Genomic DNA, 27,292 nt, shown 5'->3' with positions numbered 1-27,292 from the left:
AAACCACCACTTGCTGAAATAATGTTTCATGAGTTCTTTCTGATAGTATGACAAGCTGTGTTGACTATGGCTTTGTCTATTGGATTTCAAGTGGTATTGTCCCTCTAACATCAGATTTTAATGGTTTTAATTAGCAATGGTATCATTTGAATTCATAGAGGAAATGATTTTAGCTTAGCAATTTTTGTAAGGTGGTCTTAATCTTCAATGTTTATAACTGAAGATTATAATGAAATCCATGACAATGGATTATGCTTCCATTTTCTCTAATATTTTTTTTAATAATATGACTTGCTTTGGGCCAAGATTAGAATAATCCATTTATATAACACCACTCAGGTACAGAGATATTTATTTAGATGTTCTTAGGAGTGTGAATTTCAGCACGGAGTCATCCAATAAAAATGAAATGGTTTGTTGAATTTGAATAAGAAATAGTGTTCCCTTCCTCAACAACATAAACAAAATTTAAAAAACAAAACAAAATGAAAGAATGTCATTATGTTCCAAGCATTGATATAAATGCAAGAAAATGAAACTATGAATAATTTAATTCAATATTTCTTATTTTTATTTTATACTTGCAGTTTTCTTAAGGTAGTAAAATAATTTCCTCAGCCATCCATTTTAGCTTGGAAATGTAAATAGTTTTTAAGATTAGTTTAGCAATATCAAAAATACAATCTTTAATAATTTCAGGGTACTGGCGAATCAAACCAAACATTCTTTTGAAATGCATTTAAGGAATGTATGAAAGCCTGTACTTAGCACAAATCAAGTGTGTTTGCTTATCTAATAAAAGGATTCTTTATAAATAAAAGGAGGAACAGTTCAGCAGAGATAAAAGAACACAGAGAGTCAGCCTCAAATTCAGGTATGTGTGGAGCCTCTTAATAACCAGGGTTGCTTCCATAAGCAGCTTACTGAAGCATCCCGTACCCCTGTTTCCTCATCTCTTAAAGCTGCAGAAATGATGAATGAAATGATGTACAGAAAGGGTTTCACATAGTGCCTGGCACATTATCTATGCTCCATAAAATGCAGCTATCACTACCTAAAGATAATCATGGCCTTTTCTTAATACTAAACTTTATTGTGTTTACACAAGCTATTCACAGAATTTAAATCTGCACCTAGCTTTTTAACAACATACTGTAAGAGAGACTTCTGACAATATTTTTGCAGATGTAAATTGAACATTAATTTATCATCTGCTCTGTATCAAAGACAATGAAAGCTGTTAGGAAAGTTATATTTTGCAGTTTGCAGTTTTCTGTGCAGCTTCTTGCTAAGGCTCCCATAAACACAGGCTTAGATCAACCTTCTTGACCATCCATCTCTCCTCTCTAGGATCATGATGTTTTCCTCAGGCCTCAGCACAAAAGCAATAATTGCACGTTGCTCATCCTTTTCAACTTGAATAAACCCCCTTTCTCTATCTACAAACACATCTTGATTCTTCTCTAGCTCTCAAGTATAGCTCTCATGACATCCTCTTAGTTGATAATCTCTTCTCTGCTCACAGGAAGAAATTTCCTCTTTACCCATTGGACTGGTGTTAGCTCTAATCTTTTCTTATCCTATTGGAAATGACTTCTCAGACAAAGTTCTATTTGAAGAAATCCGAAACTCAAAAGTTTAAAAAGTACCTTTTCTCATAAGAAATAAAATGAACTTTTGAAAAATATTTTGACGTTAGCATCAAGATTACATGGATTATTAGTTGATGAATCCTAGAAGTTCTCAATTTAAAAATTGTACTTTATTGTCCATAATATTAAATGAAAAGATTGTAAAATTATCTCTTCAATCAGGAGAAATCTGCAGGTATGTTTTATCCATGAGGCTATTTGTTATAAATATACATTTTTATTAAAATTATATTTCCAATAATAAATGACTGAATGTTCAGGGCTTCTTATAGCTCTAAGAATATATATTATTAAATTTCACAAGCAAATTCTCTAACTTTGAAAGATACTCTTTGATTCTTGTTAATTACTGATTCTTGAACTCTCCCTGTCCTTGTATTAAATGTTATTGCCAATAAAAGCTGATCTCCAGCCAAGGTCTATCCCACATTACTTGAAAAGGAGCTGGTTTGATGATGAGCATGTAATGGAATATATTTGTAAAGGTTTAGCTGGATCACAGTGTTTGATTGATCTTCAGAGTTTTTAATTTTTGCTTTATTCTCTTCCTATAGACATTAGGACATCAATGCATTATTATTTTATGTACATTCCTTGGACTGCATTCCAGGAATTCATGTACTGAATATCAAAAGTCTTTAATGGATCCTCCCCATGGAGAGGACCCATGAGTTTAGGCCTCTGAGTTTAGCATTATTTTAGTTTCCCTCAGTGAGTCGTAAACACAACAGAGTGTCATTAATACATGAAGAATTCACTGAAGGAATAAATGTTCATAGCACATAGCACATTTGTCTGTTGTTGTTTTATGAGTTCGATGAATCCCTCTATGTTTTTATGCTTTTACGCAAAAGGAACACCTCTAAGCATAACTCAGTCAAGAAGCACAGATACAATTAGGACAGAATTTCGTTTTTTCACTGAGAAATGAATATAAACCAGCAAACAGATTTTTTTTCCAAATCTAGAAACATAATCTGACAAATGCCTCTTAACACTTTCCACAAATAAGTCATCCTTAGTAAGTGAGATTGCTTTGGTTAAAAGCTTTTTAAAAACTTCAAGTAACTGCATATGTCTTAAGAGATGGTGGACTACATCTCTGTGAGCCATGCACAGTTTATGACTCATCTACTCTCATACATCTTAATCACCTAAAATAAAAATGAACAGCCATTCTCCGTGAGATCCAGGAACAGGTGGTACAACTAATCATCCCTCATGTTTGGAATATTGGCCTGACAACAGCTGTTTCCAAAGACTCAAAAGACAAGTGTCCCCAGCTCCACTATCAAAGGACAGGAGAGGCATTTTGGGGGGATATCCATTGCAGACACTCAATGATTAAATGTATGCAAGCTACCCTTAGCAGAGGAATGAGTGTATCATTCACTTGTTAACTTATAATATACCACCTGCGCTCTGGGATGGTCTCAAGGGGACTGATGGCCAGAAGGGTTATCTGGAGTAATTCTTTCTGAAAATGGAAATCTCACTCTCATTTTATATTTAATAACCAAGATTGTTATTCAAAATTCTCATTATCTGTAGTGTTATTTTATCCCTTGCTGTATTTTCTTTCAATCTGTGAGTAAACTATCCTCAAACAAAGTCAGACAAATATCTGTCAGACCTTGAGCTGATGGCTGGCCACATGTTTTCATGGCTGTTTTTAAAGACATTCAAAGTTGTATTGCATTACCTATGTTTTAGGTGGAGCCAAATGTGATCATTCTAGAATCCTTTTCATCACATCTTTACTAATTGGTGAAAAGTATTTCCACAAGGTGGCTTTTATTTTCCACCAGGGAATACATGGGTAATACCATACAATGTAATGATATAACATGAAGACTAGAGAGGTAAATGTGCACACACACTTCAGTCCACTTTTTTCTGTTCCATTGTTGTTTCAGAAGTTTACCATTTCTTTTTAAAACTAGATGTTTATTATGATTTTAGAATATGTGTATAATGTCGACCTTAAAAATAAAACTTAGTCATTTTACCAGCAAAAAATGGGTTTATTCAGGAATAGCAGAAAATTACAATTCGGGATATGCAAGCTATGGCAAAAACTATAGGCAAGTCGAGAGAACTTTTATAGCAGAAAGGGAAAGTTGGGAGGAGCTGTTATATACAGAATCCATTGGAGGTAACTGGGAATTTGAATTATAGTGGCTTTTTATTAGGTGGGCTATGACAGTCTCTCATTGACTGGGTTGTTGCCATGGCAGGAGAAAATCTTCATTCTTCTTGCTGGAGGAGTACTGCAGAGTGGAAAACATCTTGTTGGGGATGCGCAGGGCTTCTCTTCCAGTTTGGACAGCCAAAGAGGAATAGTAGAGCATTGAGATCTCCCTCTACAGGCCTTTATTGGTTGATATCTTCTTTATTAATTTGCACAATAGAAACAAGGAAGAAAATAAAAATCATTTATCATTCATTGCCAACAGTGTCAATATTTGAGTGAATATGTTTTTAGTCCTGTTTCAGTCAGATGTCTCTAAATTTTTCTGGCAAAACTACAACATGTGACATACTCTTTTATAAACTTTTTTTTTATTTTAAATTTTATTTTAATTTATTTTTTCAAATACATTTGTCTCTGCCAACCCCACACCACTTTCCCTTGCCCCCTTCCTCCTTCCCTCCCTCAGCTCTTCCCCTTTGGTTTTGTCCATGAGTCTTTGCTATATGTTCCTTGACTTTCCCCTTCCCTTCCTTGTCCCTGCCCCGCCTCCCTCCTTCCCTCTTGCCTCTGTTGATTTCTTTTCCTTTCAGTGTTGCTGGTCTTATTTTCCTTGCATCTTTGTATCGTTGGTTAGGTTCCACTTATAGGTGAGATCATATGGTATTTGTCTTTCGCCCCCTGGCTTATTTCACTTAGCATAATGCTCTCCAGTTCCATCCATGCTGTCGCGAAGTTTAGTAGTTCTTTTTTCCTTTCTGCTGTGTAGTATTCCATTGTGTATATGTACCATTACTTTTTGATCCAATCATCTACTGATGGGCATTTAGGTTGCTTCCAACACTTGGCTATTGTAAATTGTGCTGCTATGAACTTTGGGGTGCATAGGTTCTTTTGTATTGGTGTTTTGGTGTTCTTAGGGTATAGTCCCAGCAGGGGAATCACTGGATCAAAAGGCAGTTCCATTTTCAACTTTTTGAGGAAATTCCACACTGCTTTCCACAGTGGCTGCACCAGTCTGCATTCCCACCAACAGTGGACTAGGGTTCCCTTTTCTCCACAGCCTCGCCAGCACCTGTTGTTTGTGGATCTGTTTATGATGGCCATTCTGACCGGTGTGAGGTGGTACCTCATGGTGGTTTTGATCTGCATTTCTCTGATGGCTAGTGATGCTGAGCATCCTTTCAAATGCCTCTGGGCCCTCTGTATCTCCTCCTTGGAAAAGCGTCTGCCCAGATCCTTTGCCCATTTTTTGATTGGATCATTTGTCTTCTTGGAGTGGAGTTGAGTGAGTTCTTTATATATCTTGGAGAGGAAACCTCTATCTGATGTATCATCAGCGAATATATTTTCCCATAGGGTTGGCTCCCTTTTCATTTTGCTGATGTTTTCTTTTGCCGTGCAAAAGCTTCTTATTTTGATGAGGGCCCACTTGTTTATTCTTGCCTTTACGTCCCTTGCTTTTGGAGACATATCAGTGAAAAAATTGCTGTGTGGGATATCTGAGAGTTTCCTGCCAATGTTCTCCTCTAGGACTTTGATGGTGTTGTGACTTAAATATAAGTCTTTTATCCTTCTTGAGTTTATTTTTGTGTATTGTGTCAGCTGATGATCCAATTTCAATATTTTGCATGTAGCCATCTAGCTCTCCCAGCACCATTTGTTGAAGAGGCTATTATTGCTTCATTTTATGCTTCTGCCCTCTTTGTCAAATATTAGATGCCCATAGAGACCTGGGCTTATTTCTGGGCTTTCTATTCTGTTCCCCTGGTTTATGGGTCTGTTCTTGTGCCAGTACCAGATTGTTTTGAGTATAGTGGCTTTGTAGTAGAGTTTGATGTCCGGTATTGTGATCCCTCCTTCTTTGTTTTTCTTTCTCAAATTGCTGAGGCTATTCAGGGTCGTTTAGGGTTCCATATAAATTTTTTAAAAGTCTGTTCTATTTCTGTGAAATATGTCATTTGTATCTTAATAGGGATTGCGTTGAATCTATAAATTGCTTTGGGTAGTATGGACATTTTGATGATATTAATTCTTCCACTCCATGAGCACGGTATATGCTTCCATTTATCTGTGTCTTCCTTAATTTCTTTTTTCAATGTTGTATAGTTTTCTGCGTACAAGTCTTTTACGTCTTTGGTTAAATTTATGCCTCGGTACTTTATTTTTCTTCTTGCTATATCAAATGGTATTTTTTTTTCCTGATCTCTTCTTCTTCTGTTGCATTGCTGGTGTACAAAAATGCCTTTGATTTCTGAATGTTGACTTTGTATCCTGCTGTTTTGCCAAATTCACTTATTAGGTTGAGGAGTTTTTTGGTAGAGTCTACAGGGTTCTCTATGTACACTATCATGTCATCTGCAAACAATGATAGCTCTACTTCCTCCTTTCCTATTTGGATGCCTTTTATCTCTTTCTCTTGTCTGACCGCTGTGGCTAGGACTTCCAATACGATGTTGAAAAGAAGCGGTGAGAGCGGACATCCTTGTCGTGTTCCCGATCTTAGTAGGAAGGCTTTCAGTTTTTGCCCGTTGAGTATGATATTGGCTGTAGGTTTTTCATATGTGGCCTTTATTACGTTGAGGAATGCCCCATTTATTCCCATTTTGCTGAGTGTTTTGATCATAAATGGGTGCTGTACTTTATCGAATGCTTTTTCTGCATGTATCGAGATGATCTTGTGGTTTTTGTCTTATCTTTTATTTATGTGATGTATCACATTTACTGATTTGCATATATTGAACCATCCCTGCATGCCTGGGATGAATCCCACTTGATTGTGGTGGATAATCTTTTTAATGTATTGCTGGATGCAGTTTGCCAATATTTTGTTAGGATTTTAGCATCTGTGTTCATCAGTGAAATTGGTCTGTAGTTTTCTTTCTTTGTAGGGTCTTTATCTGGTTTTGGGATCAGGGTGATGCCGGCCTCATAGAAAGAGTCTGGGAGTCTTCCCTCCTCTTGGATGTTTTGGAATAGTCTGAGAAGGACAGGGATTAGCTCTTCCTTAAATGTTTTGTAAAATTATCCTATGAAACCGTCTGGCCCTGGGCTTTTGTGTGCTGGGAGTTTCTTGATGACTGCTTCCATTTCCCCAGCTGTTATCGGTCTGTTCAAGCTTTCTGTTTCTTCCTCCTTCAGTGTTGGAAGATTATACTTTTCTAAAAATTTGTCCATTTCATCAAGATTTTCAAATTTCTTGGCATATAATTGTTCATAATAGTTTCTGACTATCCTTTGTATTTCTGTGGTATCAGTTGTTATTTCTCCTCTTTCATTTCTGATATTATTGATTTGGGTCCTCTCCCTTTTTTTCTTCATGAGTCTGCTTAAAGGCTTGTCAATTTTATTTATCTTTTCAAAGAACCAGCTTCTCGATTGGTTGAGCCTCTGAATTGTTCTTTTCGTCTCTGTCATTCCGTTCTGCTCTAATCTTGACTATTTCCTTCCTTCGCCTTGCTCTTTTATAAACTTTTGATTTATGAATTCATTTTAAGAATGCTAACTGTTATATCTGTTACAAGTGTGTTTGCTAGTTTGTTATTATGCTTTCAATTTTGTTTTTGGTGTTCTGTGGATTTGTATATTTTGTGTGTGTGAGGCATATCAACTTTTAAGTTTTTGACTTTTGCATTCACACTTAGAAAGCTCTTCCACACTTGGAGTAGATAACTTTTATCTGTATTTCCATGTACTTTAAGACTTTATTTTTATATACCTCCCCAACTCCTAGTTTATAACATTTTTCTCATACAAACCAAACTATGCTTATGAAACAATTTTAAAAGTGAAGTTCTGAGAATTATATCTATGTTTTCATAACTACTCCAAATAGTAAAATACAGAGAAGAAAGTTTCATTTCAAAACTTCAAATAATGAGTTTCACTGCCAAAATAAAATTATAGACTATTCTAACTTGAGGACATTCGCAGAGAATAAGTCATTATTTTTAATGATGTAAATTAATTCTTATTAATGCAATGCAGTTTAATGTGCCTATAATTATAGAACAATATATATCATTATTTGGTGGGTTGGAAAGAGCATGTCACTAAGAGATGCACAATGGTTTATTGGGTTGTAGTTCTGACTCCAGTAATAATTAATCTTGGGATTCTGAGGATTCCATGTGGCATCTGGACTTCAGTTTGCTCATCTCTCAAGGGAGAGTGCTAAACCCCTACACAGCCTCAGTAGGTTACCCACAGCACCGAAGTGCAGAAATTTCCTGCATGGAACTATATCAGCTCCTTTCTTTTAGAATGGAACTTACTACAATTACAGTTCGTGAGTAGGAGGTAAGGAAATCAAGGGCTGAATATGAACCAATTTCTTGGAACAAGTTATCTCTTGGAAACAGTTATCACTTCTCAGAAGAATGGGACATGGCTTTTAAAGCATTTGTCTGAATTTGCTGAAACAAAAAACAGAAATGTATTTTTTTAAGCCGCACTGTTTTTGATACGTCTTAAATGATTATTCACTGTTCATTCTATTTTAGCAACTCTTAAGTAATGCTAAGGGCATTGTTCTGCTAAGAGCACCCACAAAAACAAAGTTTGTCTTCCATTTATGCGGATTTTGAAAGAGCACGTGGTCAACCCAGGATGATATTACAAATAAATAACAAACAGTGTGACGTAGGCACTGACCTATCAGAAAGGACCCCAGCTATAAACTACTGCTTTGCATGTACTGAGGGGCAGCAGCTGAACGTCACCACTGAATGTACATGAGAAACCAGAGTAATTGAAGCATAGCAGTTCCTCAAGGAATTAGAAATATAACTACCATGTGATCAGCAATCCCACTACTGGGTATATATCCAAAAGAAATAAAATCACTATTTCTAAGAAATATCTGCACCCCCATGTTTATATCAATGTATAAAGAAAATGTGATATGTATTACATGTAATATACACAGTGGGGAGATCATTCAGCCATGTGAAAGAAGGAAATCCTGCCATCTGAACCACATGGGTGGACCTTGAGGGCATTATGCTAAGTGAAATAAACCAGACCCAGAAAGACAAAAACGGTATGACTCACTTACATATGGAATCTGAAAAAAAGAATAAAAAATAAAAAAAACAAACTCATGGTTGCTAGGAGCTGGGAGTGGAGGAAATTGGGAGATATTGGTTAAAGGGTATAAACTTCCAGTTATAAGATGGATATATTCTGGGAATCTAATGTACAACATGATGATTATAGTGGATAATGCTGTATTGTATACTTGAAAGCTGCTAAGAGAGTAGATCTTAAATGTTCTCACGAAACACAAACACACACAATTGTAGTTATGTGGAGCTTATTGTGTTAATTAATCATGTCTATGGTTATATATAATTACATATATAATATTTATATACATATATAAAATAATCACAGTGTAGTCCTGGCTGGGTGGCTCTGTTGGAGTGTTGTCCCATACAGCAAAATGTTGCAGGTTCAATCCCCGGTCAGGGCACATACGTAGGTTGCAGGTTCCATCCCTGAGGCACATACGGGGGCAACGGATCAGTGCTTCTCTCACATAAATGTTTCTCTCTCTTTCCCCTCTACTTTTTTCTTCCCTCCCTCTCCAAAGCAGTAAACATATCCTTGGGTGAGAATTAAAAAGTTATCACAGTATACACCTTAAATTTATACAATGTTATATGTCAGTTATTTCTCAATAAAGCAAGGAGGGGAAGATAATCTGGCTGTTATGTAGAATGTAGACTCTAGGGCAAGAGGAGAAGCATGGAGTAGGTTAACAGGCAATCAGGAGAATTGCTGGTATCTTGGGTTAGGGAGGTTGTTGTAGAAGAAATGAGAAAGGATCACATTAAGGATGTGTTCCTTCCCATGACAAGATTCTCTTTTCAGGGCTAAAATTTGGAGGTTCTGTATTTTATCCATAGAAGGGATATTTTTCTCTTTTTAAGTTCATTTAAAATGTCATTATAAATAATGACAAATTTTGAAATAACATAAAAAATTTGGTTTCTTTTAAATGTCTAATATTCTTGTTGCTAAGAGAGAATAAATTTATGTTTTATCTGGATGTTAATGAAATTTTTTTACTATTTATTCCTATTAAAGTTTCTGCCTGGAATCCTATAGCCAAGACAATGAAGAAGCTAAAAGCTGTTTGTGTAACATTTATCTAGGTGCATGTGTATGAAAGGCCTTTTATATTTAAAACTCTTAATAATATTTTTATCATGTGTCTATGCAAGAAAATAAACTGAATTCACAGAATTTAGTCAGTATAGACATAAAACCTAAACAATTAAGAGTACTTCGAAAGGTATTATCATAGAATGTCCCACCAGTACTCTGCTTTATGTCTTTCCTGATTTTCTGTTAACTCCTCTTTTCGACACGTTTCACCCAAGCTACAATGATGTGAAACATGACCACACAGTTTGCACTCAGACATGAGGTCTGATGGTCCTAGCTTCACCAGAGATGGTTACATGATACAGGACACACCATTTATCTTCCTGAGAATTGGTTTTCTAATCATTAAAATGAAGAGATTGAACTAGAGAATTCTAAAATTCTTTCCAGTTCCAAGATTTTAAGTTTGTTCTTGTCTGATTTTTACACATGGTCATCGTAGTCCATTACTTGCTTTAATTGACATTTTAGTCATGATTATTCCTAAATCTATATCTCAAGTGCAAGTCTATCATGAAGTCCATTCTCATGTAGCAAATGACCTCCGAAACATCTCTGTCTGCATTTGCATAAGCACCTCAAGCACACTGTGTCCAACATGACTCATTAACTTTTCCCAGTAAATAGCTTTATTTTCTGTATATTTTCCTAACTATTGTCTAGATATCACTTTTTTTGGCTGAGTCTTGTATCCCACCTTTCTTGCAAGTAACCATCTACTTACTTATCTACTTACCTGAGTCTACAAGGCTCAGCTCAAGAGTCAGCTTCTAACATGAAATTTTTCCAAGTCCACTTCCTCTGTGAGTAGAATTTTCTATCTTTCATGGTATTCTGATTAGTCTGGCATCAGAGCACCCTCATGAGTACTGCAACTTTTTATTTATGTGTTTACATTTTTAAGTCCTTAAGGGTAAAGTTGGTCTCTTATTTCTTTGTGATTTTTATCCTCAGCTTAGAATGTATCACATAGAAGGTGATTAACAAATATTGAATCAATGAGTGAAAATGAAAATTCTATGATATGAGGATTGCTCATGTCTATCTTATTCAGCACACACCCTCATATGAACAGTCTCTTCTAGACATGGAGAAGTCATTGGCTCTCATACCCAGGTTCACCTGTTTACCTACTTAATAAGACTCATAAAAATTCTGACCTTCATTTGTTTACACACATCTGTCTGCTCTGGGAATCCAGTGTCCTTTTCATGTGCAATTTACCTCACAATGTGCAGAGACAACATCTTGCCTTTCTTTCCCATCTTCCAAGAGGTTGAGATTAGAATAACAATGTCTAGCAAGTTTGCAAAGGTGTTCATTCCTTCAGCCCCACATCTGACTCAGTTCTCTCTTGATAAACAAATAAAATTTTCTTCATCACCAACACTTATATATAAACCAGTGTCATCATGAGCAATTAACAAATGTACTTCAGCTCCTCAAAGGGTGAATGAAATTTAATCCTGATACTTAGCTCATTTGGTAAGTATACTTGGGTAAATAAGTTGACATATTTGTGTGGCTCGATTTTTCTCAGCAATGTCTTAAAATACCTCCTACTCCCTGGTTAGACCGGAGGAAATTATCGAAGGTAATTTATGTTATGTTAGCAGGATCAAGAAACCACGTAAAAATGGTAGAATCAGCTTGCCTTCCTGGCATGTTGTTTGATGTTATTTTTATTGTTTACATTATTACAGATGTCCCCACTTTTCTCCCTTTGCCCACCTCCACCCAGCCCATGCCCTCTCCTCTGGCCATCACCGCACTGTTGTCTGTGTCTACGAGTCATGCATATACACGCATGTTCTTTGCTTAATCCCTTCTCCCTCTTAACTTACTGGTGCTAGAGTAATCAACATGAAAGTCACGTGAAGTAGAGGGAGGTTTGCCTTTTAAGAGACGTTTCTTTCTCTAAGGTCTATTGCTATCACATATCCTTTATGGCATCTCTGAGATAAATAACTTTTTGTCCTTTTCCTTCCCTCCTCTAGTGGATAGTACTTTGTCACTCCCACAATTATTTTCTTCCCCCTCCATTCTTCCTGACATTTCTTGATAGAATCAGGAATAGCCCTTTGTCAGTTAATTTGTCTTTGTAAAGATCACTGATATTGTAGACTAGCCCCCAGGCAGGACTGAACATGATGCAGAACCTAGTTCAAATCAAATAAATATTAATACCAATAATAATTAATATTACTCTTTAAGTACTTTATTAAGTGCTAGTTATAATTAATGATTAATGGAGTCAATTCTCAAAACGACCTTATAATTTAACCACCAGATACCAGCCTTTTACAGCTGAGGAAGAGAGGATTGGAAAGATTAAGGAGTTTACCTGAGGTCACACAGCCAGTAGGTGGCTAAGTTAGAAACTGAACTCGCACATTTTCCATTTCATCAGTGTGTGCGAGTAAATGTAAATGCAGCTGTCAGTGTCTTGAATGAGAAAAGTTCTCAAGGAGAGGTGCATAAGACAAATGGGGACCTGTTCAACAGGGATGCAGCCCTTGTTCCTGTTGTCACTTAGTCGGAAGGAGATTTATGCAGCTGAGATGTTGAAACTGTGCATGTAATGACTTGAACGGAGGTATGATTGACTCACATGATGTTTTTTTGCCTTCTAGGAAGATTTCCAACCCGCAGCAGCCTCAGAGACCAACTGGGAGTCAGTCACAAGCTCTATCTCAGTAAGGAATTTAGTTTTCTATTGCCAGTGAAAAACTGATGAAGTAGCTAAGGTCACCCCAGAACAACATCAACCGCATCAAGACCGATGGCTTGACCAAAAGCCAGATCTCAAGCATGATGTGTTCTTCTCTTTCATTTGGATTACAGCGGGCTATGTCAGATGCCCTTTATCCCTCTTTCAGAAAGTTTTCAGGAAATGCCAGTACTCATTATGGGAACATGAAATAGACAATAGCTTAAGTATTTACCAGTTTCAAAGCAAAACATTTCAACTAAAGAACTGTGCAGGCACATCAAATGTATCAATTGGTCCATGGCCCAAGCTCAAGTGGGGAATTTTGAAATACTTTTTGACTATTCCAGGGGAAACTGTTAATCTTTGCATTTTCGAGGATCTTTTCAGACGTGAAAAATTCCAATGTTTACAGTAAGATAACTTAAGTGCAAACCAGGCATGTGTTCTATTTGACTTGGAAGTAAAACATAAACTCAATGCTGAAACTGTAAAATGGTTCAGGCCCCTATTTTTTTCACCAAATTTAGTAATTTCTCGGTATTCTGTCTACTTATCTACTTTCTCCAGAAAGAACTGTTTTCATCAATTCTATGGGTAGCACTTACAGAGCGATAAAATACAAGATAATAAGTACTGTTGTTCATTGAAAAGTCAAGGGCACGGAGAAAGCTTGTCCATGGTTCGAAGGTGTGGGTCAGTGTGGCTGAGTCAGTGGAGCTTATTTTCCTTTTTTAAAAATGATATGCTATCTTCTGCTCTCTGAAGGATTTTTTTTTTTAATTCCCTCAGATGGCAGGATTTCTTCAGCTATGGATTCTGTGAGGATTTAATTCATCTGGTATGGCTGTTGGACTAGAACAATCTGAGCCAAAGATCAGTGAGGTCTCTAATAGTGATACTAAGAGTGTTTTATTTTTTAGTTTTGACAGTCCAGAATGCATGCTCAGAACCCAGCTCAGTGTAAGCAATTGTTGTCAGACAGGTGAAGATGAAAATAAGACAGGGAAGCCTGTGGAGCCAGGAGGCTAAGCAGGAGGCCTAGACAGTTAGCAGCCTGAGACTGGCAACTCAAAGCAGATGCCAGAGGCAGCTTTTGTAACGAGGACCTAGTATGCTATTCTGTCAAGAGATCGTCCACCTTTTCAAACTTCTTAGACATGTTAGCTCAGGATTGTCTACACATTCCTGCCCTAAATGCAGAAATTATAAACTTAAAGGGCCCCTTAGATAATTCAGGATAATCCTAGAAAAGAAAGGGATTATTCCATCCCTTTGGAATATCTGTGGAACCTCAGCCCTGGATTTATATCCAGGGGGAACTCTCGTGGGTTGAGCTCCAAATCCAGATTCTGATTAGTCCTCTAGGAGGACCAAGGAGGCATAAATTCTTTCATCAGCATTCTGTTTTTCAAGGACCTTCTAGAGTAGGAGCAAAAACCTTTGGACATATTATTAACTTCTGTACAAACCATACTTTTTTGTTGTCAGTGGTCTACAGTCCTTGGAGCATTTTTTTTTCAAATTGTCATTTTAAGGTAATTCAGTTAGCTTTAGAATTTATGGTTATAAACATTTAACAAAAGCTGAATGAGATTAAATTTACAATGCCATTGACAGAGGCACACCCAAATAATTATTTCTCTCAAAAATAGTTTTTAAATAATTACCTCAGGAACACAAATGTTCTCAAGGGTTTACTAGGTCTCTAGTTACTCATAAATATTTTCTTAACCATCATCAGTGTTCTTGTCAACTGTCCTGAGTCCAACTTGACAATAGCAGTAAAGCTCACATATAGAGACAATTTTATATCTTACCTGTGGTTTGGGTTTGCTCTTCAGACTAACATTAAAAACAATCAAATTTCCCTCTCCTCTCAGAGACTGAGATCCCCTCTTCAGCTCTTTCTTGAAGAGTTACCTGGGTACGCATTGCATTCCAGGCACAGTTAGGAGCAACCCAGCAAACACCTTGCCCACAGTTCCCCAAAGCCATTATAAGAAACTTCTGCTTGTGTGGAAATGGTTTGATTGATATCTCTGCTTTTATTTTTAAAACTGAGGGAAGCATTTTAATTTTAAAGCTTATATGCTGCCCATGATCCTAACTTTTGCCAGTTTGTTTTGATTTTTTTTTTTTAATTTTAGACCCACATTGTTTTGATACAAGGCTGATTGTAAATCATCTGGTGAATAAGAGCCAGGTAGTCAGTAGATTCTCCGGACAATACAATTTGAATGGCAATTTGGAATTTTGGTACTGAACCTAAGTATTATCCACCTCTAGCATTTGATGCCAAGAGGAATGTCAAAGACAGAAATGAGGTACTTCAGTCAGGGTTCAGCTTTTATCAGACACACACACACACCCCTAGTGTAACAAGCTAGCCTGACACCCTTCCCCATCCCTCTCATGTCTCCCGCTCTGCTCCCTAAGCCCACTTTTCCCCCACTCACTTTCCCCTATAGGACATGTTTGAAAAGTGCTCCTGAATGACTGCAGTGTTGGGGTAATGCTTATACACATTTAGTTTTGCTAAAGAGGGAATATTCTGTCAGAGCCAGTGATCATTGAATTGCTTGCAGGCGTTTGGACCTTGACTCATTAAAAAGAGAAAACATTACCTGAGAGTGAGAATATAAATGTGGGCTTTGCTGTCTGTGACTCTATAGCGCATATTAGTTCTCAATAGAATACTGCAGTTAAGTTTCAGGAACACAAGTTTTCATTAATTTCCATGTTGCTGTAGTGATAGGAGATATTTGCCTGTGGGGAATTTTATTTGTTTGGCAGTTTCTTTAAAGATATTTAGAAATCATTTGAGACTGTGTGCTCTCTATTTCCTTGTTAATGGGTCATGAATTTTTATAGAGATGTTTGAATCATGGCTCATTTATCTCTAGATTGTACAAGGGTTAGTGAAGTAAGTGCTTGGAAACTATGTGGGGATATCTTCCAGGGTAAAATACATAATCCCTTCCAGACTTTCAATGACGTTGTCTTCTCCACTTAAAAACTATTCCTGACAATGTTTTAATAGCAACTAGGATCTGTAGCAAGCTACAACACTTAAAAAGATACATATGCTTCCCATGTGAATCTTCCACTTTTAAGTCAGCAGAACCAGTTTTGTGAATAATTTTCCCCATTGAGGTTAAATAAGTGGGTTAAATGACAAATTTTATCAAGGTGTCTCCAGAATAGATTCAAACCCTGCTCACACAACTTGCAATACTAGGTGACCTATAAAGAGGCTAAACGTGGTAGAGTGGAACAGATTACACAAATCTTGCATGGAGGGAGTTCAGAATTTAATTTCTCACCATCAGTTGTTGATATGGATGTCAACATTGAACCAAGAAATTGGATAACTTAATTTTAATATTTCCATCTAGCCTAAGTCTTTTTAATTATTATTATTCAGATGAAGTGAAAGTAAAGATCTGCTTGAGTTGAATTGGAAAAAAAAAAAAAGCAAATGACTATCATTTATCAACTAATTGTTCTTATTTAGAAATAGTACTATAGCATGATATTTACGCACATGATGTCTTAGCATCACAATCTCGTTTATGTTTCTTCCATATAGTTGTATGACTATTGTATTTCATAGCAATGGGCTTTTTCTGAGTACACTGAGCTGTATGTCACTCTTAGGGAGTATCCTATAACTCTGCATCTGTCACGGACCCTACTCTCACTGCGGATGCTCTGGACAGAACAATTGCACAATTTGATACTGTGGAAGATCTGCTCAAGCACTTCAGTCCTGAATCATGGCAAGAAGATCTTGAGAATCTGTATTTGGACACCCCTCATTATCGAGGCAGATCATACCATGACAGGAAGTCAAAAGGTAAGAAACAGAGCATTGGGGGTTCTTCATAAACAGATAAGAGTATTAACAGTAATAGTGATTAAGGTTTAACAATGCAATGTATTTAATTCACTTAAATCAGATGATTATTGTCTTTTTCACAGCACCTTGATATGAAGTTCTATGTTTTTCCCAAACTGTGTTGCTTGTATGGGACTAAGAGAGGTTTGATTCAGTCAGAGATCTGCCATAGTTTGGAGCTAGAAAAGATCTTATAAAATTGTTTGAATGAGTTTTGTGCTTCTAGGCAAGTAAGGCCTTATTAGCCCCACTGTAAACAGTGGAAGTAGCAAAGCCAAGGGAAGTAAATAATTTGCCAAAGGCTGTGTGGCTAGTTAGTGATGGAGAGGAAATGAGAATTATGATCTCTTGCATCAAATGGCAGAGCCTGTGTAATAGTCTACTGTGCCTCTCTAAGGAGTATTAATTTAGCCCAAGACTCAATGTGCATGGAGAGGCTCCTGGTAAAGCAATGGTCAAAATACTCTTCATAGATGTCAGTTCTACTCATTCAATGTCAATTCTATATATTTTTAATGAAGGCCTACTATGTGCTTAGTGTCCTAGGTGGTTCATGGAATATAAACACCTCAAGGAAGAGGCAAAGTCTAGGATAGTTTGGAGATGTATGATGGCACATGTTCAATTGGAAGATTCAAGAAAGTATAATGAGGGGAGAAGAGGGGAACACTCCGGCATAGAAAACATAAGTTAGAACAATAATACTGGAACTCAAAGAATAAATATCTCAATCCTCTATCTGAGTGGTATGATCTTAGGACGAGAATGTTCATTTGCATGTTTAACTCAAATTAATAGAGAAATAACTTATAATTTCCTCTTACTGAATAAAACTATAATTTATAGTCTGTTATATCCTTTATTTATTTGATAAGGTTAGTTATCATTAAAATTTTCTCTAAAAGTCTTATGAGGCTGGCTTACGTCATAGATGTGAAGGCATTTAGCTAAAAGTATAGCTTGTTTCCTATACTTTGTAATATCAGGGGTGCATTTGAGAACTGTGAACCCAGGCTGCTTTGAAAGATAACGTTCCTGTTGGTAAGCACAACCTAATAGAACCTTTGGACCGAAATGAGTAGTTAACTCCTGCCTTAATCTGTTGCTTATGGTTAAGGTGATGATCTTACACACGTAAAATGCAGACCGTAGAAGGTATGGGAGGGTCACTAATGGACCCTAATGTTATGGAGATATTTCACAGGTACAGCACTCTACCCTCAAACTGAATCTGCCCAGGCCTCAGATTATATTCAGTTCAAAGGAGAAATTGCTTTTCTGTAAGGCATTGCTGTCTCTGGATTGCTATTAGATCAACTTAAAAAAAAATAAAATATTCACAATGTTTTGTAAACCCAAGAAATACCACTTAAAAGGGTATTGGACAAAGAAATAATAAAATATGACTCTTCCATCTTAATCACTACAGCTATTCAAGGGGAGCCTTTCTTGGAACCTATTTTGGGGGAAATATTAAAATTTAAAAGTCACTAAATTCATTACATTTTCCCCAGAAATTATATTGTTTGAGGCAAGGGGTCTGGGTTGAAAACCTAACCCTGCCACATGCAAGTTTTGTGCTGTTTCAGCAAGTCATTGCACCTTTCCAAGCCTCAGTTTTCTCACCGGCAACATGTGTATGATGACACCTACTTCCAGCAATTATGAGTGATGCCGCTGAGAGCCTGGTACATAGTACTCATTTAAGAAATGTTAGCGAACTACAGCTGCTTAGAATTCTGAAACACGTTTGCATCACTGCCTTGGTGAAGCCTTTCTTGTCCCTTGTTCTTTCCTTGTGAATTCAACCACCTCCAACAAAGTTCAGAGTCCTTGGGAAACCACAGCATTTATATGTCCTTTTACTGTATTACTGTATCTTAAAGGGGATATGAGCTCCTACAACTTAAGGATATCAAGTCTGGCTTAATATTAAATTACTTGAGGAACTTATAAAAACTATAAATGCCTAGTCCCATCTCAGACACATTGACTCAGAATCCCTAAGGGTGGGACTGGGTGGAGTATTGATCATTAGACACAGCTAAGGTTGAGAGCCACTGTTTCAAAGACTGTTCATCCTATAGCTCCAGCACTTGACATAGTCTCTGACACATTTCAGATGCTCAATTGATAGTTGTAGAACTGATGATATTAATAATCCAGCATTAGTATATTTCTAAAGTTTACAGAAACCCACCCCATAGACTAATGGTTATAGTTTAATTAAGAATCCCCTTGGAAAAAGGACCCATGGACATGGACAACAGTGTGGTGATTGCTGGGGGGGGGGGGTTATAAGGGGACTAAATAGTAATGGAAAAATATATATAATAAAGATTAAATTTTTAAAAATAAAGAATAAATTTTTAAAAATACCTTTGTTTGCTGAAATAACCTTGAAAGAGTATTCAAGGTGACATTCTACAATTTTCTGAAAGAGTAAACATTTCTCTCCCCTGTTGGCTGAGATTCCATTTCTTAATCTCTTGTTTAAAATAGTCCTGAGGCAGATCTGCACCGTTTCATTGAACATTGGCAAGTCACCACAGTCTCTGCACTTGTATAAATGTGCTGATTTAATTGTTTATCATTCCACTGACGCTGAACCACCTGCATGTATCACGAAAGCAAAGGAAGTCAGGTTTAATATTTCAGCGGCTATTTTCAGCTTTTAGAAATTACAAATTCATGGTTTGTATCCTGATGTGTAAGAAAGGGGACAGTGAATAAAGAGTGAAAATAGAAAAATTGTTATAGATAATGGAAGCCCGTTATCCATTGGGCATCATATAAAATGTGAACTTTATAGGGTCCATAAAAATGTTTCCTATTTTCAGAATAATAATTTTAATGATGGTTTGCAGAAGCAAACATCATTTATGAATGTCTATTGAACATTTTTCTAATTTGTCTACACTGATCAAAAGTGACATTTTTCTTGATGCCAAAGAGCAATTCTAAGATGACCCTTCATTATCACAGACTCAAACACAGAGCTTTATAAACTCTAACATAAAACACAAACATTGGGTGAAGAACTTATGAGTGAGGTAGAAACAGTTAATATTTAAAATTAAGTTTTATGCTCTGCTTCTATTGTTTATTTGAAGGGACATAGGTGATCATGAATATTTAGTTCCCTTTAAGAAAAGAGTTGAAAATGGGAACAAAAGGACAGTAAGAATTTGGGGATAAGAGGGAGAGAAAAGAGACAGATAACATTATCAAGTATTGAAACCAGAAATTCAGGCCAGGACTAATGTTTTAAAATTCACAAGTAATAGATAAACTCTAACTTGTCTGTAAGAATTTCTGGACTGATGATAATATAGCAAGTTAATATATTCACTTTCAGTTTTCTCAAAGGGAATGGAGAAAAAAGAAGCATGGATAATTGAAATCTGTAGATAACTGTAATTCTAAAATGCATTTTTTACCAATAATTTCTGCCTCATGTTTTCAAGCCCTAACTCCTCAAAGTTTTGTTTGTTTTTTTTAATGTATGACGTTCAGGTTTCCTTTATTTATTTTGACAATGATACCACATGCTAATATTACCACAGAATTTTACATAATTAGGTAAAAAAATCATAGGGATGTTCTCAAGCTATATGATTACCCTCTGAATCATTGTGTGACCACTAAATTCAACCGAAACTGTTCTGTGATTGCTTTAAAACATATGCCTTTAAAAGTTAAGGGCAGTGTTTATATAGTCACGATCATAGCATGAAATTTCACATCCCTAAATTAAATGATTGGTCTTATGCTCTACTATATTGGGCATTACTTGATAGCAATTTGTAGAGATTAACAATGGAAGATCTGTTCTTTTTTCTTTTTCCAGGAGAACTTGACTTTCCAGAACGATAGTGTGTTTAGCATAGAAAAATCTAACACATATAATAATAGTAAGGGGGGAGAGTGTTTTCACAGTTTAAGTGTTGTGATACAATTATGGAGATAAATATTGAGGCTGCCAATATTAACAGTTTTGAACTATAATTATGCTTAAAAAAGAGTTGCCTTTGATGCGCATGCCAAAATTGACATACACTCTTCTGTTTAAAAAATTAGTATCTTAATATATTGAGTAGAACAAATATATTGATATTAAATTGGTTCCAAATGATGGAGTTTGAAATACATAATTTTTACAGATTCTAAATGGTTAGATGCTGTAATTCTGACACACTTATCAACCCATTTGTGAGGATCTAATACCAATTATATGATTTCTCTCTGAGATATAAAGCACTTGAGTTTAAATTTGCAAATTATTTACAGGTAAATAACTGGCATAAAAAAACTGATGACTAAATGAAAATAATATGTTGTATAACAAGCTGCTAGAAATGGCTCTGAGTTCCTTTGTTTAAAATACCATTTTTTTAAAATTAGTCATTTATGGCTATTTCTTTGTCATGCCCCTACATGCTAACCACAAAGATAAAAGTTTTCTATAGTGATTTAGAATGTGGTAAGTAATTTTGGAGTGTATGCACATATTTGAGAAACAAGTTGAAGTCACCACAAGCTGAATGCTTATAACTTCACCTGCCTATTTGAGATCTGGGTAAGAATTTGCAAAGAGCCCTTGACTCGCACTAGTGATAGATCCGATAAGTCAGTCTTGAGATAGCACCCTTCTGTAACTATCTGTAAATTAAACAGACAGAGGTACTGGGCACATTAAATCAAAATAGATTTATTTTTCTAATTTCTCTTGTTGAATGAGAGTTGGCTTCATTGAGTTTCCTGAACCATGTGGTCTGCACCCAGTAAAAGCTTTCTTTATCAATATTAAAATTGTTTACCATAAACTTGTTAGAAATAGAGTAAGAGAAAGAATGCTGTAGTGGGTACAGCATGGGCTCTGTATTTGTGTAAACTTGGGATAATATTCTAACTCAAATCCTAAGACTAGTGGCTTTCAAGAAGTCACTTATAGATCCTGAGCCTCTGTTTTCTGCAATGTTAAGTGTCTCTAATTATAACATCTTTGCAAAGTTGTGTTAGAATTAATAACAGCAGAGTATATAACATCTAGTGGACCCTGAATAAATGATAACTACTATTATTGCTTGAATACAAAAATCTTCACAGAAGCACGATACTTGTGTGAAGTCCTCTGCTCTCTTCTCTGGGAGGCTCTAAGATAATCAGTAATCTGGAAAGCCTCCCACAGGGCTTACAAATATTGTCAGATTTAAGTCTCTTTATAATCAGTACACTCACTAAAAGTTTACAAAATGAGCTCCAAGTACTAAACTTTTCTATGATATTATTTACCTAGAAACATTCTGGCACCGTGTTGCTTGCTGGATGTTTCCTTTACAGGTCTTTTCTTTTTAGGCTGTAGGCATTCTTTATGACTAATATGATTTGTAAGAATCTAGATTCCACACTCACTCAGTTCTGAAGACCATACTGTTGTTTATTGTGCCACGTGTGTCTACCAAGGCACACACAGGAGACGGCTGAAGAAAATCTCAGCACAGGACAAGGATCCCCTCTTACTATCCATGCAGCCTCTGCCCTCCCCCTGCTCCAGGTTGTCCATCATTGTAGGTATCCTAACCTCACTTGTCATCATTCAAGTGATTCCTCCCATTTAGGCATATGATTCTAATGCAAATTTATTAGAAAAATTCCATTTGGTGGTGGAAAACCAAAATAGGTAAAATAGATAAATTTTAAAGTCCGCATGGGCAAATGTGCCTTTCCCATAAAGCCACTCTTGTTAGAGATGCATGGGTTTGGCTTTTGAATCCTGTGCCCATTTTCTTCTGTGAAATATTGAGAAACCCCTCCAGCAACCTTTTTCTCATGACCCCAATGGACTTAAGGAGAAAGCACACCCTTCCTAGGACTCATGGCCCTGCTGAAACTGCTGGTGCTGGGATATCTGGCTCATTAAGTGTCTTTACTTGCAAAAGATTGTGCTAAGTCCCATGACATTAAACTGAACACACATGATCATTGCCTTCTGACATTTGGATCAAGGTAGGCATGACCTTTGTTTTCTTTGTGATCATCAATTGCAGAATCTCAGCTGTTTGTGTGATTCAACTCTTATCCTTACCTCATTGATCTGTTTTATTCGTTTCTACAATAGTGTGGGACATATCTACTGAGAGCTAGGATTCGGACTTATGCTTCAAACACTCAGCTCATTCAATCTTAATAAATTCCTTGACAGGAGAGTATTCTTATTCCCATTTTACTTGGTAAAAGAAACAAATTCAGATATTTTCTGTAACATCTACAAAGCGTAGCGAGCCATGACATTTATCTGGTTTTGTTGGCTGCAAAGCCCATGCTGTGGGAAACTCATGGTGTTTAAAGTTCAGAGACTCATAGTCTAGTAGATGAGAGAACGAGGGACATTTAAGATCTCCTTGGTTCTTTTCTTCTCCTAGCTTGTGTTCTCACTTTCATTTCATAGATATATGTACTTCATACATCTCCCTAGGTCACAAGTTCCTAGAGTTCAGAAAATGGTCTTATGATGGCGTGAGCTGCTTTTGTGCCTAATTCAATGCTTTGCAGATATTCTTGCACTCGTCCATTCATTTTTCAGCACATATTTGTCAAATGCCAACTATATGTCCATTGACTTTAAAAAAATCACTTAACTCCTGCATCTCAGTGACCACTATCAAATAGGGAATAGTTGTCTCTAAGGTGAGTTATGAGGATTCAATGATACTGAAGTTTGCGAAAGAGCCTCACACAGTACCAAGCCCATGGTAAGCACACAATACATTTTCATTCACTCATTGCTTAAGAATGTTTTTAAACCCTGAAAATTAGGAATTGTCTTGTTGGGAACTTTTTAATTTAATTTAGGTTGATTTCTATAAATACAAATAGTAAGTGTTGCCAGTCTTTAGAAATTAAACCAGCAAATGGAGTCATGGAATTCAAGACTTTAAGTTTAAAATATCTTGACATTCTTTCATTAAAAGTTATAAAAATAATTGTTCTTTCTAGGTTTACTTGCACTTCTAAATTGGGGTTGAAATGTGAAAAGAGCTTTCACAAGTATATGCTGATTTATAGAAAAACAAATTGGAAAATGATAGTGAGGTTGTAATGTCCATAAAGATGAAGACTCCTCCTAAGAAATTTATGAACCTTGAGTGAGGCTGAGATCCCCTAGTTGCTTGATATAAAAATACTACAATTATTTATATATACATTCCCCCCACCTCTCACCCTTACCTAAAGCATCATAAATCTAGTGTTGTAACATCAAAGTCAAAATTTTAGCACTTTAGATGACAGATTATGGTGTTATTTTCCATTTGGCAAGGGATATATTCCTGAGCAGCTTTTGATATGTGTTAAGGACCAACCTTCATGATACCATCCTCTACCCTGTGTGGCACTGCTTCTAGATTCCATGGGTCTTGGTGCAGTTATGTTCATGCATCATAGTTCTAGAACCCTAGTTTCTCAGTTCTACCTAACACCATCAGTAGCTTGATTTATTCCGATAGTAGTTATTTAACACCCATTCCTCACAAAGAAAATCTGGATTGCTTACTAAGGCTATAAATGGCTGAGACTTTCTCTAATTTAGATTGTAAGTTTCTGGGTTTTCATTCAGAGTCACAAAAGATAGATATTTAAAGAAAATCAGAAACACCTGTCCAAGTGTTCATAGTAACTTCAGGGGTTTTTTTATTGGACTTCATTGGTTATTTCAAATATTCTAAAATGGCCTATGTGCTTAGACCCCAAAGATGTGTTTCTTTCAGCAATACCCTGCTCCTATGTTGAAACCAAATAGTTTTAGAAAAGGTGGGCTTAAATAACCTAATTTTGGTCCTTCCACTAGGGGGCAGAATGCTGGGAGAGGAGGGATAAAGGATGATTAACTCTGTTTAACCTTACGGCTTAGTGTCTGAGAAGCATCTAAATAAAGAAAGTAATAAAACAAAATGAAGATCATGAATAGACAAAAGTCCCCTCAGTTCAGGTGAAAAGATGAAACACATTACATTGTTCAACATTGAAGAAAACAGAGGCTTGCTAACATTTGCCTGGTTTATTAGCCCGAACATGGTGTACTTTTAAGGTAGAATCTGACAGATGGATATGTGTGCACAGGAACACATGCTTGGGTATATGTAATTGACAGCATCTTGAAAATGACAGGTATGTGCCTATCAGCACACAAGCCAGGCCGTTTGGACAGCAAGGGTTCTCTAGGGGGAAGTCTCCAACATGACTCGGAAGCCGCTCTTTGCACCCTCCTTCAAATTATCAGACTGGGGATCATAAGTGCAAGAGGCTTGAAAAAGCCTGGATTTAAACTCTGGCTCCACCACTGACTGGGTGTGTGGCTTTGGACCATTTTTGTTCTTAACCTTCTGAAAGTTCAATTTTCTCAATATAACAGTAAGGAAAATAATGGTATATAATTCATAGACTTGTGGGGATTTCATAAAATCATATATGTGCTGAACTTTTCATGTTATCTGATACTTAGAAATATAAAGGCCAGGATCAAAAACACCAGGTAGACTTTCCTTTCTCCCACACCTAAGCCTTAATAGACTAGAAACTGAACAAGAGTGTGCTTTCTCCAATAACCATTGCTTTACACATTCCCACCCCAATGCTCAGAATCCAGAACTGTTCTAACAGTCCAAGGAACTCCTGTGACTGGGCTGTGCCTTGAGGCCAGGGCTGCTGATGAAAAGGGGGCTCCTGCTCTGCTGTGCCGGCCCCACATTGGTTTAACATGTCCAGGGGAAGTCCTTGCGGGCAGTGAAACCTTCTCAGACTTTTCAACAAGTTGTCAGTGCACAGCCCAAAAAACTAAACTGGCATCAAAGAGCCATGAAAAGTCAAAAAAACTCAAATTCAAAAGGACAGCTAAAGAGGAATTATAACATGTACACCTGGGTGAACTGGGGAAATTACATGAAATTAATGGGCCTTTGAATTAAATTTGGAACATTCTTGCTGCCCTATAATGTTCCTCCATGGAGACTGAAGCAAGAGAATAAGAGGCAGCCCTTCTCTGCTTTGTACCTCTTGGTCTTGCCCGCCCCCCCCACCGCCCACCTGTCTCACGCCAAAACCCAACTTCCGCCCCCAAGCACCACCGGAAGCCGTAATTGCTGCTCAGCCCCTTATCTGGCTCCCTGCTCTGCTGCACTGCTAATCAGTCTTCCTTGACTGGAAACTCAATAGCCCCTGCACAAAGTCTGCAATCTTGCTTTGAAGTTATTTGCATCCAGTCAGAAGAACCTTTTAGTTCTAGTTCTAAATTTAGTGTCCCCATGCTTTCAATCCCCTGATAAGCAGGGCAGCTGGATTCTACAGCAGTCACACTGGACCACCGTTCTCAGTCACATTAGGGAATCGATGCATAAAACTGACAGCGTGGTAAATCTGTTAATGGTGGGGAGGAACCGGAAGTAACCAGTACTAGTCAGTAAATTGTGATACAACGTGCAAAGCTAGGTTTTAAAGCACGTGAGACAAACGTACCTTATTCTGGTGTATTGCGGGCACTTTGGGGTTTAGCTACATTCCCATAGGGAAAGCATACTGTAATTTGGCTTGGATATATTCCAGAGATAAGGATGTAGCCATTCACCACCCCAATCCTAGTCCAACAGCCTACAGAAAAGCTTGATACAGCACAGGGGGCGGAGTGTCCTTCCTTCCGCTATTGGGAACCTGCCATTCCCCAATTCCACTTGCTGTGACAAAGACTATAGAGCAAAAGGGGAAAGGGTTTCAGTTCCAGTTTTCTCACTTACTCTTCATTTTGGTTAAGTAATATCTACCTCAAAAGTGTGGGGAACGAGGAAATGCAGTTATATGTATAAGGTGCCTAGCAGAGGACTGAACTAAAGAGAGACTCAGTACTGTTACTGCCTACCTATCCCTCTCTGCCTTCCCGCACATCACAACCTCTTCTTGCTAATTGCACCTCTTTACTCCGTGATGCTAAACAAATATATTCCCATTATCACAAGCAGCAGGTTTGGCTCTCTGCATCAGCCCTGTCCGCAGGCCCAGTAATGCACAGGCCAGCATCAGTATTTATCTCTGGGTGACACTTGTAATGGATGGCTGCTGCACTTCTTAATCCATTTATGTAATCCTTCTTGCTTTGCTTGCAGTTATTTGCAGGGCTTTAGCAGCAATAAAATGTTTCCTTTCCCATGACAGAGTTCACTCAATTTAAATCTGGATTGATTATAGTTAAAATGTATAACATCTTTACAAAGGAAGAAAAAAACAGCAATAAATTATGCACGTAATTATTTAGCCTTTCTTCAGCCCTCACAGTGTCCTGGGCTCAGCATGTAACAGTTGTGGAGAAACTCTTGCCCCTGAGAATCGAGGCATAGTTGCTCATGTGAAAAGGGACTCAGAGCAGGGCACCAATCCAATTGCCATTTCTTTCCTCGTTCAAGGCTTCCTGCAGCCATCTGGGCGCTCTTTGATCTGACTTCATGGGGTTAAGTGGACTCTTCACCCACTAGTGACTTCTTTTCTTTCAGTTTCTCTCAGATACATTCTACTGACAGCATCCTTAGCCTTTGACCTCTACCGCAAAGAGCACTCTTTATTGCTCCTCAAGCAGTTTTGGTTTACAACTAAGACAATTGTTGGAGCTAGAGTCCAGGGTC

At 37.1% G+C, this 27,292-nt stretch overlaps 1 protein-coding gene across 2 annotated transcripts in view; it reads left to right on the top strand.

Annotated features, from left to right (window-relative positions):
• Positions 1–27,292, top strand: part of PDGFD (platelet derived growth factor D) — a 237,661-nt gene that overhangs the window by 195,106 nt on the left and 15,263 nt on the right. For both annotated transcript variants that reach the window (XM_054592509.1, XM_054592508.1), the window contains exons 4-5: positions 12,648–12,710; positions 16,385–16,583. In XM_054592509.1, the coding sequence (XP_054448484.1) occupies positions 12,648–12,710; positions 16,385–16,583 (262 nt within the window). The remainder of the gene's footprint in view (positions 1–12,647; positions 12,711–16,384; positions 16,584–27,292) is intronic.

This window comes from Pteronotus mesoamericanus, unplaced genomic scaffold (assembly GCF_021234165.1).
Source record: "Pteronotus mesoamericanus isolate MK-2021 breed Mesoamerican mustached bat unplaced genomic scaffold, CSHL_Meso_final scaffold_36, whole genome shotgun sequence".
NCBI classification, from domain to species: Eukaryota; Metazoa; Chordata; class Mammalia; order Chiroptera; family Mormoopidae; genus Pteronotus; species Pteronotus mesoamericanus.
Note: the sequence above shows the minus strand (reverse complement) of the source record. Positions and strands in the feature narration are given on the sequence as shown.